Source organism: Pangasianodon hypophthalmus, chromosome 21 (genome assembly GCF_027358585.1).
Source record: "Pangasianodon hypophthalmus isolate fPanHyp1 chromosome 21, fPanHyp1.pri, whole genome shotgun sequence".
NCBI classification, from domain to species: Eukaryota; Metazoa; Chordata; class Actinopteri; order Siluriformes; family Pangasiidae; genus Pangasianodon; species Pangasianodon hypophthalmus.
Genome location: NC_069730.1, coordinates 13,101,376 through 13,115,215, shown reverse-complemented (window position 1 = coordinate 13,115,215; position 13,840 = coordinate 13,101,376). Strand labels below are relative to the sequence as shown.

At 36.5% G+C, this 13,840-nt stretch overlaps 1 protein-coding gene across 11 annotated transcripts in view; it reads left to right on the top strand.

Moving 5' to 3' along the window:
• Positions 1–13,840, top strand: part of svilb (supervillin b) — a 60,189-nt gene that overhangs the window by 773 nt on the left and 45,576 nt on the right. For 9 of the 11 annotated variants that reach the window (XM_034314675.2, XM_034314667.2, XM_034314671.2 and 6 more), the window contains exon 1: positions 13,470–13,542. The exons of 1 other annotated variant lie outside the window; for it this stretch is intronic. In XM_034314675.2, the coding sequence (XP_034170566.2) occupies positions 13,485–13,542 (58 nt within the window). In that variant the 5' untranslated portion in view covers positions 13,470–13,484. Of the gene's footprint in view, positions 1–1,453; positions 1,793–13,469; positions 13,543–13,840 lie in introns of those variants that run through there. One more of the 11 variants, XM_034314673.2, reaches the window with a different exon arrangement.

Genomic DNA, 13,840 nt, shown 5'->3' with positions numbered 1-13,840 from the left:
ATAAAATAGTTTTGATTTTCTTGGTCTTTTCTTGGTCACCACATAGTTTAATGTTATTTCATGGTGGGTAATATCTTCACAATTATTCTAAAACTGTACAAAATGGTAAAAAGTGTGTCCAAACTTTTGACTGGTAGTATATATCCTCACATAAAAATGTGTATCTTGGCAGTAAAAAATTGATGTAGGTTACCTTTAATATCTTAGATGGAATCTTTTTACCCATATCATGTGTCTTGCTAGTACAAAAAGGTCAGGGTTCAAGAATACTATCTGAGCTTGAACCCTGTTAGAGTGTTTGAGGCCAGAAGGAGTATGGCCTGGGATTATTTGAAGCAAAAAAAAAAAAAAAAAAGTGCCATCAGGTTGGTGGGGCTGGCCTGTTTTTGGTTTTGTAGGTAAGGATTAACAAATCTGATGCGGCCCGCTACAGGAAGCCAGGGGAAAGAGCACAGCAATGGGGTGGTGTGAGAGAACCTGGGGAGAATAAGTTGTATTGCTGCATTCTGGATCAGTCATTAAGTTCATTTTTTTGTACCTCTTTTACACTTTGTCCTTTCATTATATTTTGGCATTAGCATTATATGGTATCTTGACTGGAATAGTGTAGTTGTTTCTGTGTGTTTAGAGTGGATACTTCTACTGGGTGTGTGTGTGTGTTGCTTTATGTAGTGTGATAGACTTTTTAATAGACACTAGGATTTCGGAGGTTCCCCAGCATGTAACCCCTGTTTACACATTTACTGTCAATAAAATATGATAGATTTAGATTACATCCATCATATCAATGGGAATGCTTTTACTCATTTTATTCTAGTGGATTTTATTCATGGTCTTCATTACATGCTTTACTTGGTTGTATGCTGTAGAAGTGTCTTCCATGAGGAGACACCATTCCTGTGTTTGATTAAGGGGAAACATTTGGATTTCATGAATGTTTATCCTGGAGGTTAATGCTCATGTTTCTGTGACCATGACAGAGTGTAAAAGAGACCACAGTAGTCTGGTCATATGCTGGCGAATGATCAACAGCTGCCACAAAATCCCAGAGTCATGTTCAACATGGCTGCTGCTCAGCTCAGCCAGAGTGAATGTGACCGATCCTCTAGAAAGTCATGTGGTGTCAAACCTAAGGGCCAACACCACCTCCCCCCACCCACCCCTCAAATATAACTTGTGACCCATCAAAACACATCTTGTGTTTTTAATTCAAGAAAACCTGCAGAACCAAAAATGCATTAAGAATTGTGATGGAGTTCCTCATTTTAGAGCAGGAATAGAAAATGTGCTTCTAGCAATCCTGCACGACCAGGACTGGTAGACAGCTGATTCCATCTCTCCTTCTCTACTCCTTTGGCTATTTATGGCAGATTCCCCTCTCACTGTGTTCCTCTCTTAGGCCCATACATGGAGCCTGCTGGGTTAGGTTATCTCTCCTGCCTCTCACTCTTGCCTGTTAACGCCTCTGTCTCTTGGTAGTAGTTTGATGTGTCACTCTGGAACTCCAGTGCTGTTAGCTGAGACAGAAATTCAGAAACTTCCCACCTGCAGCTTTTCCCACCTTGACAGGAACTCTTCTCCTGCATCGTGACAATCTGAACAACGGAATATTTCTGAAGAGCCCCCTGGAATATTATTTTCTTCTACAGACTTCTTTTCTGTTACACTTTACTTCTTAACATTCCTAATTACTCTCTGTGTAATGATGTAAAATCGCCAGAGTCTCTGTGTGCTGGACTGAGAGGAAGACGGTTATCTTGAACTTCACAACAGAGCCCATACATCAACACAGGTGTCCATTTCTTTTATTCTAGGCATGTTTACCAGACTTTATGCATGTTGGATACATACTCAGTGTCGATGCATTTAAAAGTGAACAGTGTTATACTGTTATATACAGTAACATAACATGCAGCATCATATATATCATGCATGCATATATCAACTTTGTGCAAGAGAAGCTAAACACTGAAGGTTGCGTTTATCAAAATATAAACAAACACATTACTGGCACCACTGCCCAATTAACGAATTGTACCTATACAGTCTTCATTTTATCCCGGCCAATGGTTAACACGCTCTGTATAATTATTTTAATGTCTTTTTATGCAGGCAGTATCAGTAACATGCTCAACAAAGTGTGTCCTTTCCCATAATACCCATAATTTCACTTTTTTAAAACTCATTTAAAACTTTTTTTTTTGCTAAAATGATTGCTAAAGCCTTTTTTATGTGGCGATGGTACAAATTCTGGCGCCTATAGTCTGTGCAGTCTAGATTTTTGCTGTTAAACCTTTGCTGTAAAGCTGTTGTAGATGTATTGGAGTTTAAGACTGAATCGGTTTTGTTTGCATAGATAGTCAGGACATGTTGTCTAGATAAGATTAAAATAGTTAGCATTGAATCTGTTTAGATGATGGTGTCTCAATAACCTGTTTGCTCTGCTCTAATTTCTGTTTCACAAATTCAAAGGTTAGAACTCTGTGTTCCTTTTGAACCTTAGATCTTCTCTGAAATCAGCTGTCATGTGCAGCAGTGTAACCGGAACTAGCTGGCGAGAGTTGCTGTTTTGTTGGCATGTCCATGCTTGGCATCCTCAGTGTGTTTGTTTGGCATACCTTACAGTTTAAAGAGAGCCACTGCAAATCAGCAGACCAATAAATACTTGTATAGATGATTAAAACACAGAATTGACCAACTTTGCAGGTTCTCAGGCATATATTGGCAAAATCAAACAAAATCACTCTCAGAATCCCTATTAAGGTAATTAGCTTTTCCACAATCTACCTATTGACTGGATATATGTGTGATGCTCATCACATGGTCAAACGTTTGACATTTTTGCAAGTATCTCAACCAGAAGTGAAGTTTAAAAAAAAAAAATTAAGTCTGGCTAGCATCGAAAGTAAAAATGGTGGGGAAATAATTACTGATTAATTTATGCAGTTCTGCTGACTAAATTTCTTATAAATGCTTTAAATCTTAAGTCATTAAATTTTTAAATGTCAGTGGTCATGGTCAGTGGTAATCTGTACAGTGTGTGTAAGTGCCCTTCTCTGTTTTGTTGAGGCTGTGATGGCACAGGAACACTGTAGCCGTTTTGGCAGCCAGTATCTGATTACAAGCTGAATTGATTTATACGTCCATTTTGCTATGGCAAATAGCTATCCAAAACACCTGATCAAATCATGAGTAAGACTCATTTGGCTACTGATGTTTTAGAATCTTTAGGCAGACTGACTGTTGCACATGTTAAACTAGCTCTTTACCTTTATATATATATATATACAATACATATATATAAATATACACCAAAAATGATTTTACCCAAAACTGAGTTTTTCTTTCTTTACTTTATTATATATATATATATATATATATATATATATATATATATATATATATATATATATATATATATATATATATATATATATGTGTGTGTGTATGTTTTGGGTAAAATCATTTTTGGTTTCTCTTCAGGAGTGAAGTATGAGGCTCTAGCTCTGATTTATGATATTTTGCTGGTTGAGCTAGACAAATTGTCTATTCAAGATAACGAGTCTACTTTTAATGGAGCTCATTCTGTAGGATACTGATTAAGACAAGGCTCTGAAATGTCTGACTGAAGCACTAACCCTGACCAGAAACCTTTGTTTGATGCCAGTCTTAGCTAAAATGCAAAACCTAAAATGCCACCATGTAAGGAATCTGAAATTACAATACAAGAAGCTACTGTGAAATGACTTAGAGATTAGAACTGTTGCCAATGAGTGGTGTGCAATTAAAGCCTTGGCCATTGAACTTTTAGGACCAAGTGAAATCAAGTACACTGGCCTAGTATTGAACAATGAATAACTTCAGAACGATACAATAAACTTGAAGTTAAAACTATAGTGAATTCAGAAATGACTCTGATGCTCATGCTCATAAGTTCCTGTTAACATTTTAGCACCTTTTGACTATATAGTATACAGTTATAGAAGGTAAATTATTTATAATCACACTATCTGGTATCACCCAGATGAGGATTGGTCCTCTTTTGAATCTGGTTCATCTCAAGGTTTCTTCCTGTCGTCTCAGGGAGTTTTTCTTTGCCACAGTCATCTCTGGCTTGCTCGTTAGGGATAAATTTCTAAATGTAAAATTTATACCTGGAATCTATACATTTCTGTAAAGCTGTTTGTTACAATGTCCATTGTTAAAAGCACTATACAAATTAAGTTGAATTGAACAGTGGCTTGCTTTTAACTTTGTCACTTTAGCATCTACACAAATGGCTGTATTCATATTTCTGTTAAGTGAAGGGTTTGTTTTTTGGGCTATTGTGAGTGTATATGAGAAACTCACTTATGCACTAACACTCACTATCACCCTGTGTGTGTGTGTTTTTGTTTTTTTTTTTTTTTTTTTTTTTTTTTTTTTTTTTTTTTGATGGTGGCCTTTGGCCAGGCACCAGTATTGCAGCTGTTGAGTTAGTTGCACCTGCCTGCTTTGTCAAAATAAACTGTCATATATATATATATATATATACAGCCCATAGTTAACCTTTGAGTTCAGCCTTGTCCTTTCATTACCAATTGCATATGCAACTGAAGCCCTAGTTGACATATTTTTTTTTTTATATATTTGTTAATTTGATTTAGGGAAGTATAATAATAATAATAATAATAATAATAATAATAATAATAATATTAATAATGTAGTATAATAATCACATATGTTTAGAGCAATCATGTTCACTTGATATGGATCAATAAAATAAAAATACAGGGAAATAATTACTGTGTGAGAATGCATGGGTGCTGATATATGGCTAGTTTGAGAAGTCTAATCTTATGTGCATTTGTTCAGTTCTTTTGCTGTTTGATGTACAGCTTTGATTCATTGATTGTGTTCCCATGGTCCTTTGATATACCCTGTAGATATTTTTGCCTTTTGGTCTGTACACAGGACGTGCAAGTCCTTTTTTCATAATGTTCATAGAGGTTATAATTAACAGGAGATGATGATGCTGATTCTGATGATTATCATTATTAATAGTAATAATAATAATAATTGCTGTGGTATTAGAGGAATAAAGAAATTCAGGTTGTGCTGTTATTGAAAAACAGCTTAGCGACGGGCCACAATACACAAAAACAGCGTGTCATATTTTATTCTGTACATATTTGTATTACATAGATTCAAGTCTGCAGGGTCAGATGAGGATAGATGAGGATTTTTGTTATTCTAAGATACCTGTATTGTGGTCAGCACTGGGTTTGGCAAGCAGGCTTGTAGCTTATTTCTTTTATTTTTAGGTGAATATTTCTCAAGACGTGTATTCCAAGACCAACTTGGACTCAGTGGCTCAGCTGCTGTAAATGATTTCACATCTGCTCAGTGTGTAATAGCCATATATGAACACAGACACTGTGAAGCTGCTGCTCCAGTATCTAGAGAAATCGGAGGATAATGGAGCAGAAGTGCTGCACAGTATGAACCAGGTGCTTTCTTGGAGTTGGTTACAATTCTGATTATGCTTTGCAGTTTAGCAAAGGATAAATCAATTCGTGTGGACTGAAGGTGAGGCTAGATCAGCAGTTATAATTGTGAGAAAAGTAAAAGAGCATAACTATCAGCCAAGTTAGTTTTACCAGGATTAAACATAGCCTACTATGTTGGATTGTTTATGTAGTTATGTGTATCATTGGATCATGGGAGTTGTTCAAGCTTCTCAGTACATGCAGTAATTTAGGATAATTGGCCACTCGTCGATGTAATGTTTTTACTGCAATCTTGAACCACTGTAAACTCTAATGCATGCCATTTCAGAACTGCACATTGGTGAACTAGTTGTGATTATTAGCCTTGTTCGTCAGGCAGGGTCTTGGTCTTGTGGTTTTGGGTTTGGATTTGAAAGAATGGTGCTAAATGACTGGTTTGTTTCACAGTTGTTTGCAGTCCAGTGGCTAGATAAACATACTGTACCATACCATTTGCACTCTCTCCTAATAAAGGCAGATGAGTGAGAGCAGAGGAGAGAATGGGAGTCTTCCAGCCCTACCCCTCCTGCTTAGTAGGAATTTAGAACTGGCCTTCAGCAGTGGTTGAATAATAGGAAATGTTCTGGAGGTGCTTTCATGGTGGGGTCAAGCAACTAAATGGCTATAGTTAAATATCGTAGTAAAAAGAAAACATAGCTATGTATGCAAATGTTTGGGCACCCCTGACTAAATTACTTATTTTATTAATTTTTGAAGTGAAAAGAAGTAAACACAACCTTTGCACTAACCTTTGCTATGAATGTTAATGCAGTTACTTTTTGATGCTCTTAAAAAAGAGGTAAAAAAGTGAAAAGGTGCAAAAGTTTGGACATTTTTCCAGTTGTAAAGCCTCAGAACTTAATTAACTTGTTAGGTCTTAATGAACTCATTTTGTGACCTCATCACAAAAGTGGCCTTTTGATATATGTTGAACATTATGCTGTGGACTGATGATTTAAAAATGGGGCACTTTGGTCAAAATCATGAAAGGTACACTATAGGGCCAAATGTTTGTGGACACCTGACCATCAAACCCATATGTGGGTCTTCCTCAAACTGTTGCCACAAAGTTGGAAGCACAATTTTATAGAATGTCTTGGTATACTGTAGCATTACTATTTCCCTTAACTGGAACTTGACAATGTCCCTGTGGACAAAGCGAGAACTATAAAGACATGGTTTGTAAAGGTTGGAGAGGAAGAACTGAGTGGCCTGCACAGAGCCCTGACCTCAATGCCACTGAACACCTTTGGGATAAGTTGGAAAGCTGACTGAACCCCAGCCCTCCTTACCTGACATTAGTGCCTCACTAATGCTTTTGTGGCTGAATAGGTACAAATCCCCACAGCAACACTTCCAAATCTAGTGGAAAGCCTTCCCAGAAGAGAGAGGATAATAAGAGCAGAGGGGGACTAAAGCTGGAATGCGATGTTCGGAAAGCACATATGAGTGTTATGATCAGGTGTCCACAAACCTTAAGCCATATAGTGTATATTTGGAGAAAAAAAGGAAAAACATTTGATATAAAGAACCTTGCTAACTGCTGAGCAAGGTGGTGGATCTGTTATGTGTTTGGGTTGTGTGGTGGCCAGTGGAACAGGAGAAGTTGTCTGGGGCGATGGAAGAAAGGATTCCAGTAAATATCAGCAAAATTGTTAAGCAAATGTGAGAGTCAGTCAAGAAACTAAAGCTGAAAAGAGATTGGTTTCTACAACATTTTTTTTGAAAATTAAACAAAATTAAATAGACTTTTTGCTGGCTTCAAAAGCGCATGCAAGCTGTGATATCTGCCAAATGGGGTGTGTTTCGCACATTGGAGAATTTAGCAGATACTACAACTGCTATTTTATTTTTATCTAGTGTTTTCTTTTTTTTTTTTTTCTTTTTTTTTTTATAAAGTTCATCAGATATAAAGTAACTGTGCATTAACAGAATAAAAATCAACAAAATATGTAATTTGGCCAGGGGTGCCCATACTTTTGCATTCAACTGTATGTTAACTATCTCACCATGTGAGGGAGTGAGCAAAGAAGAACCAGTTAGCTAGCCAACTTACATACTAATATAGAGGCTAGTTAGCCTAAATACACTAGCAGTTTTTAGTGTTTCCTTTAACATAAGTGCTATCACATATTGACTTGTGTCCACAGAATGGAAAGGGGGATACCAATTTTACAAGAGGGATTATTTTATTATTTAAAAAAAGCAAAAGGGCATGATTTTCCTCTCAAATCAAGGAATGGTCTTAAAAAGTGGCAGGAGGAATTATGTTTCACTAAGAAACATATAAAGAAACTATAAAACCATCAACGCTGAATGATTATGCTGGAAGGATCACTTTTAAACAAACATAAGGCAAACTAGTGATATCTAATGCATGGCCATATTGTGTGTATTAGTTATTCATATTGTTCCTTTAAACGTTTTTGATTATTGTAGGCCAGTGAGATCTATTAAGCACTACAGATGTCACCTTTAAAGCTGGGAAATTATAAAACTGTAGTGTGATCTGTAGAACTGGGAGTCTTTGGAAGGGGTCTTTGTAGAATAATTAGTTGGTTAAGCATTTAAGTAGCAATATCCTGACTATCGTGAGTGTGCCATCATGATCTAGCATATTTTATTTTTCTCTGCTTACTGCTCTCAGGATCTGATAAGCTGCTTTCAGCCTTATCAAAACTTTTCTGAAGAATCGCCTTGTATGGGAATGTATCATCATCATCTTCTGACATTAGATACTTGCCATATATATGTATATATATATATATATATATATATATATATATATATATAAAAAGTCTTCAGCATTGCGTTTAATTGCACATGCTAAGTGGTACAGAGTACACTAAGTGATACTCCAGGAGAGAAACAGCAGTCCTGCTTTGGAGTTTATGCCTTGCAACTGTAATTAAAGTTAATTAATGAATTCATTCTTTCATCTTCAGTAACCGCTTTATCCTAGTCAGGGTCCCAGTGGCTCCAGGGAACACTGGGCATGAAGAATGGACACTCTGTAAAGGAGGCCAGGCCATCACAGGGCATACACACACACACACACACACACACACACACACACACACACACACACACACTCACTCATTCACACCTAGGGGCAATTTAGCATAGCCATTTCACCTAGTGGTATGTTTTTGGGATGTGGAAGGAAACCACAGAACCTGAAGGAAGCCAACATAGTCACAGGAAGAACTTGTGGAACTCCACACCCAGTAACTCGAGCTCAAGATCAAACTGGGTTACTGTCACACTATTCATCCATGCATGCACTACAGCAGATAAAGGCTTAATGTTTTTTAATGTATCTAGTGTGTGTGTGTGTGTGTGTGTGTGTGTGTGTGTGTGTGTGTGTGCGCACGCACACAACAGAAATATTCAAATATTAGAATAATGCCTTAAAAAAATTCGAATAATAATTTTACCCGAGATGTCCATTCCTTATAACGGCCAATAGAATGGACTATTGCCCTTTCATTTGTAGCTAAAATAATTCTGTGCTTGGTTTCCCCCCACATCTGTTTTCTTAGATTTGTTAGTTTGCATATTGAAAGGTTGAGCCTCTTTTGGTGATTGTAAAATTTTAGCATAGAGACACACAAAGAAAATTATAAATCCATATTACTAGCAAGTCTTGCAAACCCAAAGGGATAAGCATATTCATTTTACGTTGCCATCATGGTGATTTATATATGCTGCAGTTCCTGAGTGATGATGTGAAAGCAGTCTTCATGATGAAATGTAAAGTTCTGTGGCCTGGCTGAAGGAAATGGGGGTAAAATAGTTAAAAAAATATATATATATCTGGGATGACCTTCTGTTTAGAAGTCAGAATCAGTTTTACTGTTCAAGTACCTTAGACACTGAAACAGATAAATAAAAAATAGTGGAAAAAGAAATTCCAAGAAATATGTAAATATTGCATATTAGAATATGTATTTTTTCCCACCCAACTACGCTATGTCCAGAATGTCCAGATTGAACAATATGCATGTACAGTATAGCATGTGTTGTAGTGTAAGTATAAGATCTGTAAGTAAATGTAATATACATATAAAATATTTATTAATCTTTCTTTTTTAAATGTGTGTTTATATAGAAGCTATATACAGATCTGTATTCTGGCCTATATAAGATGAAAAATGGACTGGACAAAAAATATGCACTGAGCTCTGTATGTTCCAAATGATTTATAAGCTTATGCTGTCTCTCACTTTAATGTCCCAGGACAAAGAATACCACAAAAATACATACGCTTCTAACTTCACTGCACACAAAAAAATTCTTGATTTGTTTCAGTTATTGTCCCAAAATCTGCTGTCTGGATTAGGCCTGTTACAATTATTGAATTTTGGCTGACCACTATTAATAGACATAATTGTGATCAACAATGAATTGTTTTTTTTTTTTTTTGGGGTTGACTTCATGACACTTGAATACAAGTATTATAATTATATACTAATGCATGCAGCCGTTCATTAACACTTAACAGCTAAATTCAATTTCTGTTTGCCTTACGGGAAAAATAAAGTGCAACGGGAAAAATAAAGTGCAACGGGAAAAATAAAGTGCAACGGGAAAAATAAAGTGCAACGGGAAAAATAAAGTGCAACGGGAAAAATAAAGTGCAACGGGAAAAATAAAGTGCAACGGGAAAGCGTGAGCCAAAAATTCAACAGTAGATAGACTAAGCACATATCGTCCAACAAAAGGAGAGTTCGCAGAATCATGAGTTTAGTGTTTTTGGTTTGAACAAGAGAGTCACAACTTTTCTGTTTATGTGGAAGGGTATTCGAGGAAACACAGCATAAACTCTTTACAAGCGTGAAACACTTACAGAAAGCTCAGAAATCACAAATACAGCTGCCAATCTCAGCATTCTTATTATCGATGAGACCTTGTGATATACTGCATTACTCAGTCCTAATAGTTTCATTGTTGAGCTACTGATAGATTTAGCCCTCCCTATCACCACCAGGCATCACTGTTGTAATGTTTGTAGTCTTACAGTGATTCCAAAGGCTTATGTGGTGGAATGTAACCTCAACAGGTGTGTGTGTGTGTGTGTGTGTGCACGTGTGTGTATGCTGGTAATCTTTGGTGTATGCTTGAGAATGCAGGCTGAACTTTGTGTTGCTTTTGCACTCAGCTGTCCAAACAAAGAAACTTGCCACCATGCTTATGGGGCCTGCTGGTTTTCTTTTTCTTAACTGAGAAGTTTGCTGCTTGGAAACCTCAGTGGCACTTTCTCATACACAAACATTGAATGCATCTGGAGATGATTAACATATTAGTCATATCCTACATGGATAAACAGATCCATTTTAAAGGCAATGCACAGGCCTCCTGTAGGACTCAAACTATCATAGTACTGCATATACCCTCCCCAGTCTTAGAGATGTTATTTATAACCATGGTTCTCTGTGATATAAAAATATATTTATTATTGAATTCTTATAGGAATTAACTTATTTGATTTATTGGTACCTATTCGATGTCTCTATAGTTTTTAACCTATTTGATTGAACTGAATGGGCTATAAATGTCTATATATATATATATATATATATATATATATATATATATATATATATATATATATATATATATATATATATATATAAATGTATTTATATACATTTTATATATATATATATATGTGTCTGTATTGTGTGTATATATAGCCATTTATATATCTGTCTGTTTGTGTGTCTATCTATCTATCTATCTAAAATATACACACATTTCATATTAAAGCAGTAATCCACCTGAAGGTGTGCATTAGTGATTTTGTCAGAAGTAACAGTACTCTTAGGCACGACACAAAGCGGAGTGCCGTGCCTAAAACCCCCTTACCCATGATAAAATCACTGTAATGCGTGCCCTCTTGTGACTTATTGCTTTTATAAAACAGCAACAAAACAGTATGATAAAGTCCATAAATAATGTCATTTATTTTTAGTAATATTTGCTGTAAACAATTCTTCTGCCATGCAGTGTAGTTGGTGGTTGCTGAGCAAAATAACAGACAAAGATAAGGGCACTATATGAACAGCCAACAGCTTAAGTGTTTAAAAGTGTTTAAAACCCAGCAAATTAATACAGAATTCAGTGATTGTGATGTGGTCACAGGTGTGTGTATATCAAAGAATTTTACAATAGAACTGCAACTATCCTTTTTTTTTTTTTTTAAATAAGACTCTTCAGCTTGTCCTGAAAATAGCTATGCTATTGAGTGAAATTGCTGTTTGCAATGGTTCTTTAAGAAAGTCCTGGAATAAAAGACAGCATATTCAGACCAGAAACTCTGGATCCAGGTTATTGCAGTAATAAAGGTATAAGTAGCAGTCTACATGTCTCTGTGGTTTATGTGATTTAAGGGACATCACTTAAGTTCAGCTTAAAAATAGTGTGCATGTGAGCAGAGCGCATGTCAGGATTACACAGAAGTTTGTTTATTTGCATCTGAGGGTTGAGTATGTTGAGAGTGTGTGGCTGGCTGAACAATATTTAGGAGTAATGGTGGTAAAGTGGTAATGAAGACCAACAAGGGCATGTGTTTTGAAATGAAGAAAAAGACGCAGAGTTTCTAAAAGACATAAAGGTGCATAAGTGGTAAAAAGAGAATGTCTGATGATCCTGAAGAGCAGCAGACTAAGAGAAAGTGCGCAGAAGAGCACATGGACAGAGCAGCAGGATAAACAAGGTTGCCCCACCTACTTACTGGCCTCCTGACCAATCACAGCACACATTACCTTATTAAGGGGATCTGCAGGGCAGTGAAAGGCTGGGGACGGGGACACAGTGCATGTACAAACGTCTATGTGTATGTTTTATTTTATGAAAACAAGTGTTTAATCGTGTTTAAGAAATAACAATGTTCTCTCTGTCTAAACATAGCTTCAATTTATTAACAACAAAGTTGCAATAATTACAGAATGGAGGATTTAAGTTACAGATAATTTGTTTATTTTTTGGTAATTCTTACTGATGTCCTGGAAGAGGTACTTACAAATCGGTTGTTTTTCTAATATGAAATGAACTTTGCTGCTTCTTTTCTTATGCTTTTTTTTCTCCCTCTCTTTTTCTTGTTTGTAGTGGTGAGAAGTCAAGTAAAAAAAGAGCATATAATTGAGGAATCAAATTACATAATACCTCCTGTGGGTCAGACTTTTTTTTTTTTTTTTTTTTTTAAAGCACATTTAAAAATCACATGCTCTTGTGCCCCCTAGTGAACTCTTTCACTCATAGAAATATTTCTTGGTGTAAACAAAACCTGATGAATGCCTGTGTGTGTGTGTGTGTGAGAGAGAGAGAAATAGTATTGTGATAAGTGTGTACATGTTGCAGATGTATATTATTGAACATTTTTTCTGTCTTTCTGTGTATCTGACTGAGAGTCCTCACCTGCATCCTGGAGTACACATTTTACAGCCAGCCACTCACTCATTCGCTCACACACACACACACACACACACACACATACACATATCTGCACCAATTTACTTTTGCCATCATGATAATTAATTGGGTACCACCCAGTGATACACATTTGCACCCCTGTAGTCCTGGGAATTTAATACCTTTAAACTTTTGCATGTTTGTTGGTAGATGTGCCAAAAGTCTGGGAATCCACTATGTAACTACAGCCCACTTATATCATCCAGGCTAATTTCTGCCTGCAGTCAGATTACAGCCTGTGAGCTGATTTAACACCCATCTCTCTCTCTCTCTCTCTCTCTCTCTCTCTCTCTCTCTCTCTCTCTCTCTCTGATGTGTATGTGATTTGTCTCCCCTCCCCTGGACTGTGCATGGGTCTGCATTTCCATCACACTGAGGTCTTGCCCTCTCTCTCTGTCTCCCTCTCTGTCTGGTCCGATCTCCTTTTTTTTTTTTTTTTTTTTTTTTTTTTTTTAAACCTTATTGTACTTTTTACATTGCAACATGTTTCGGAACCCATGGATTACTAACTACCTCGGCCATGTCGCACAGTACAGCCAAGGTAAGATCCTGGTTCCTTTTGCCTGGATACTGTTACCTGGCAGCAGGAAAAGATGAAGTGTGGGATTGTTGTGGTGCTAGATGTATGTCTACTTGAGGAAAGGAGTGACAGTTGCGTGGGATTGAGTTTGTACATGCTACTGCCTTGTCTTAATCGTTTGAAGTGAGCATAAAAGTTGGATTTTGTTCATATCATCAGAGTGGAAGGTTGATCAATCACTGCTGACCAATAAAAAGTGTTTTGTATGTGCAAAATGGCTATGTAGTGTTGTACATATTTTGCTCTACATGTTTTGCCC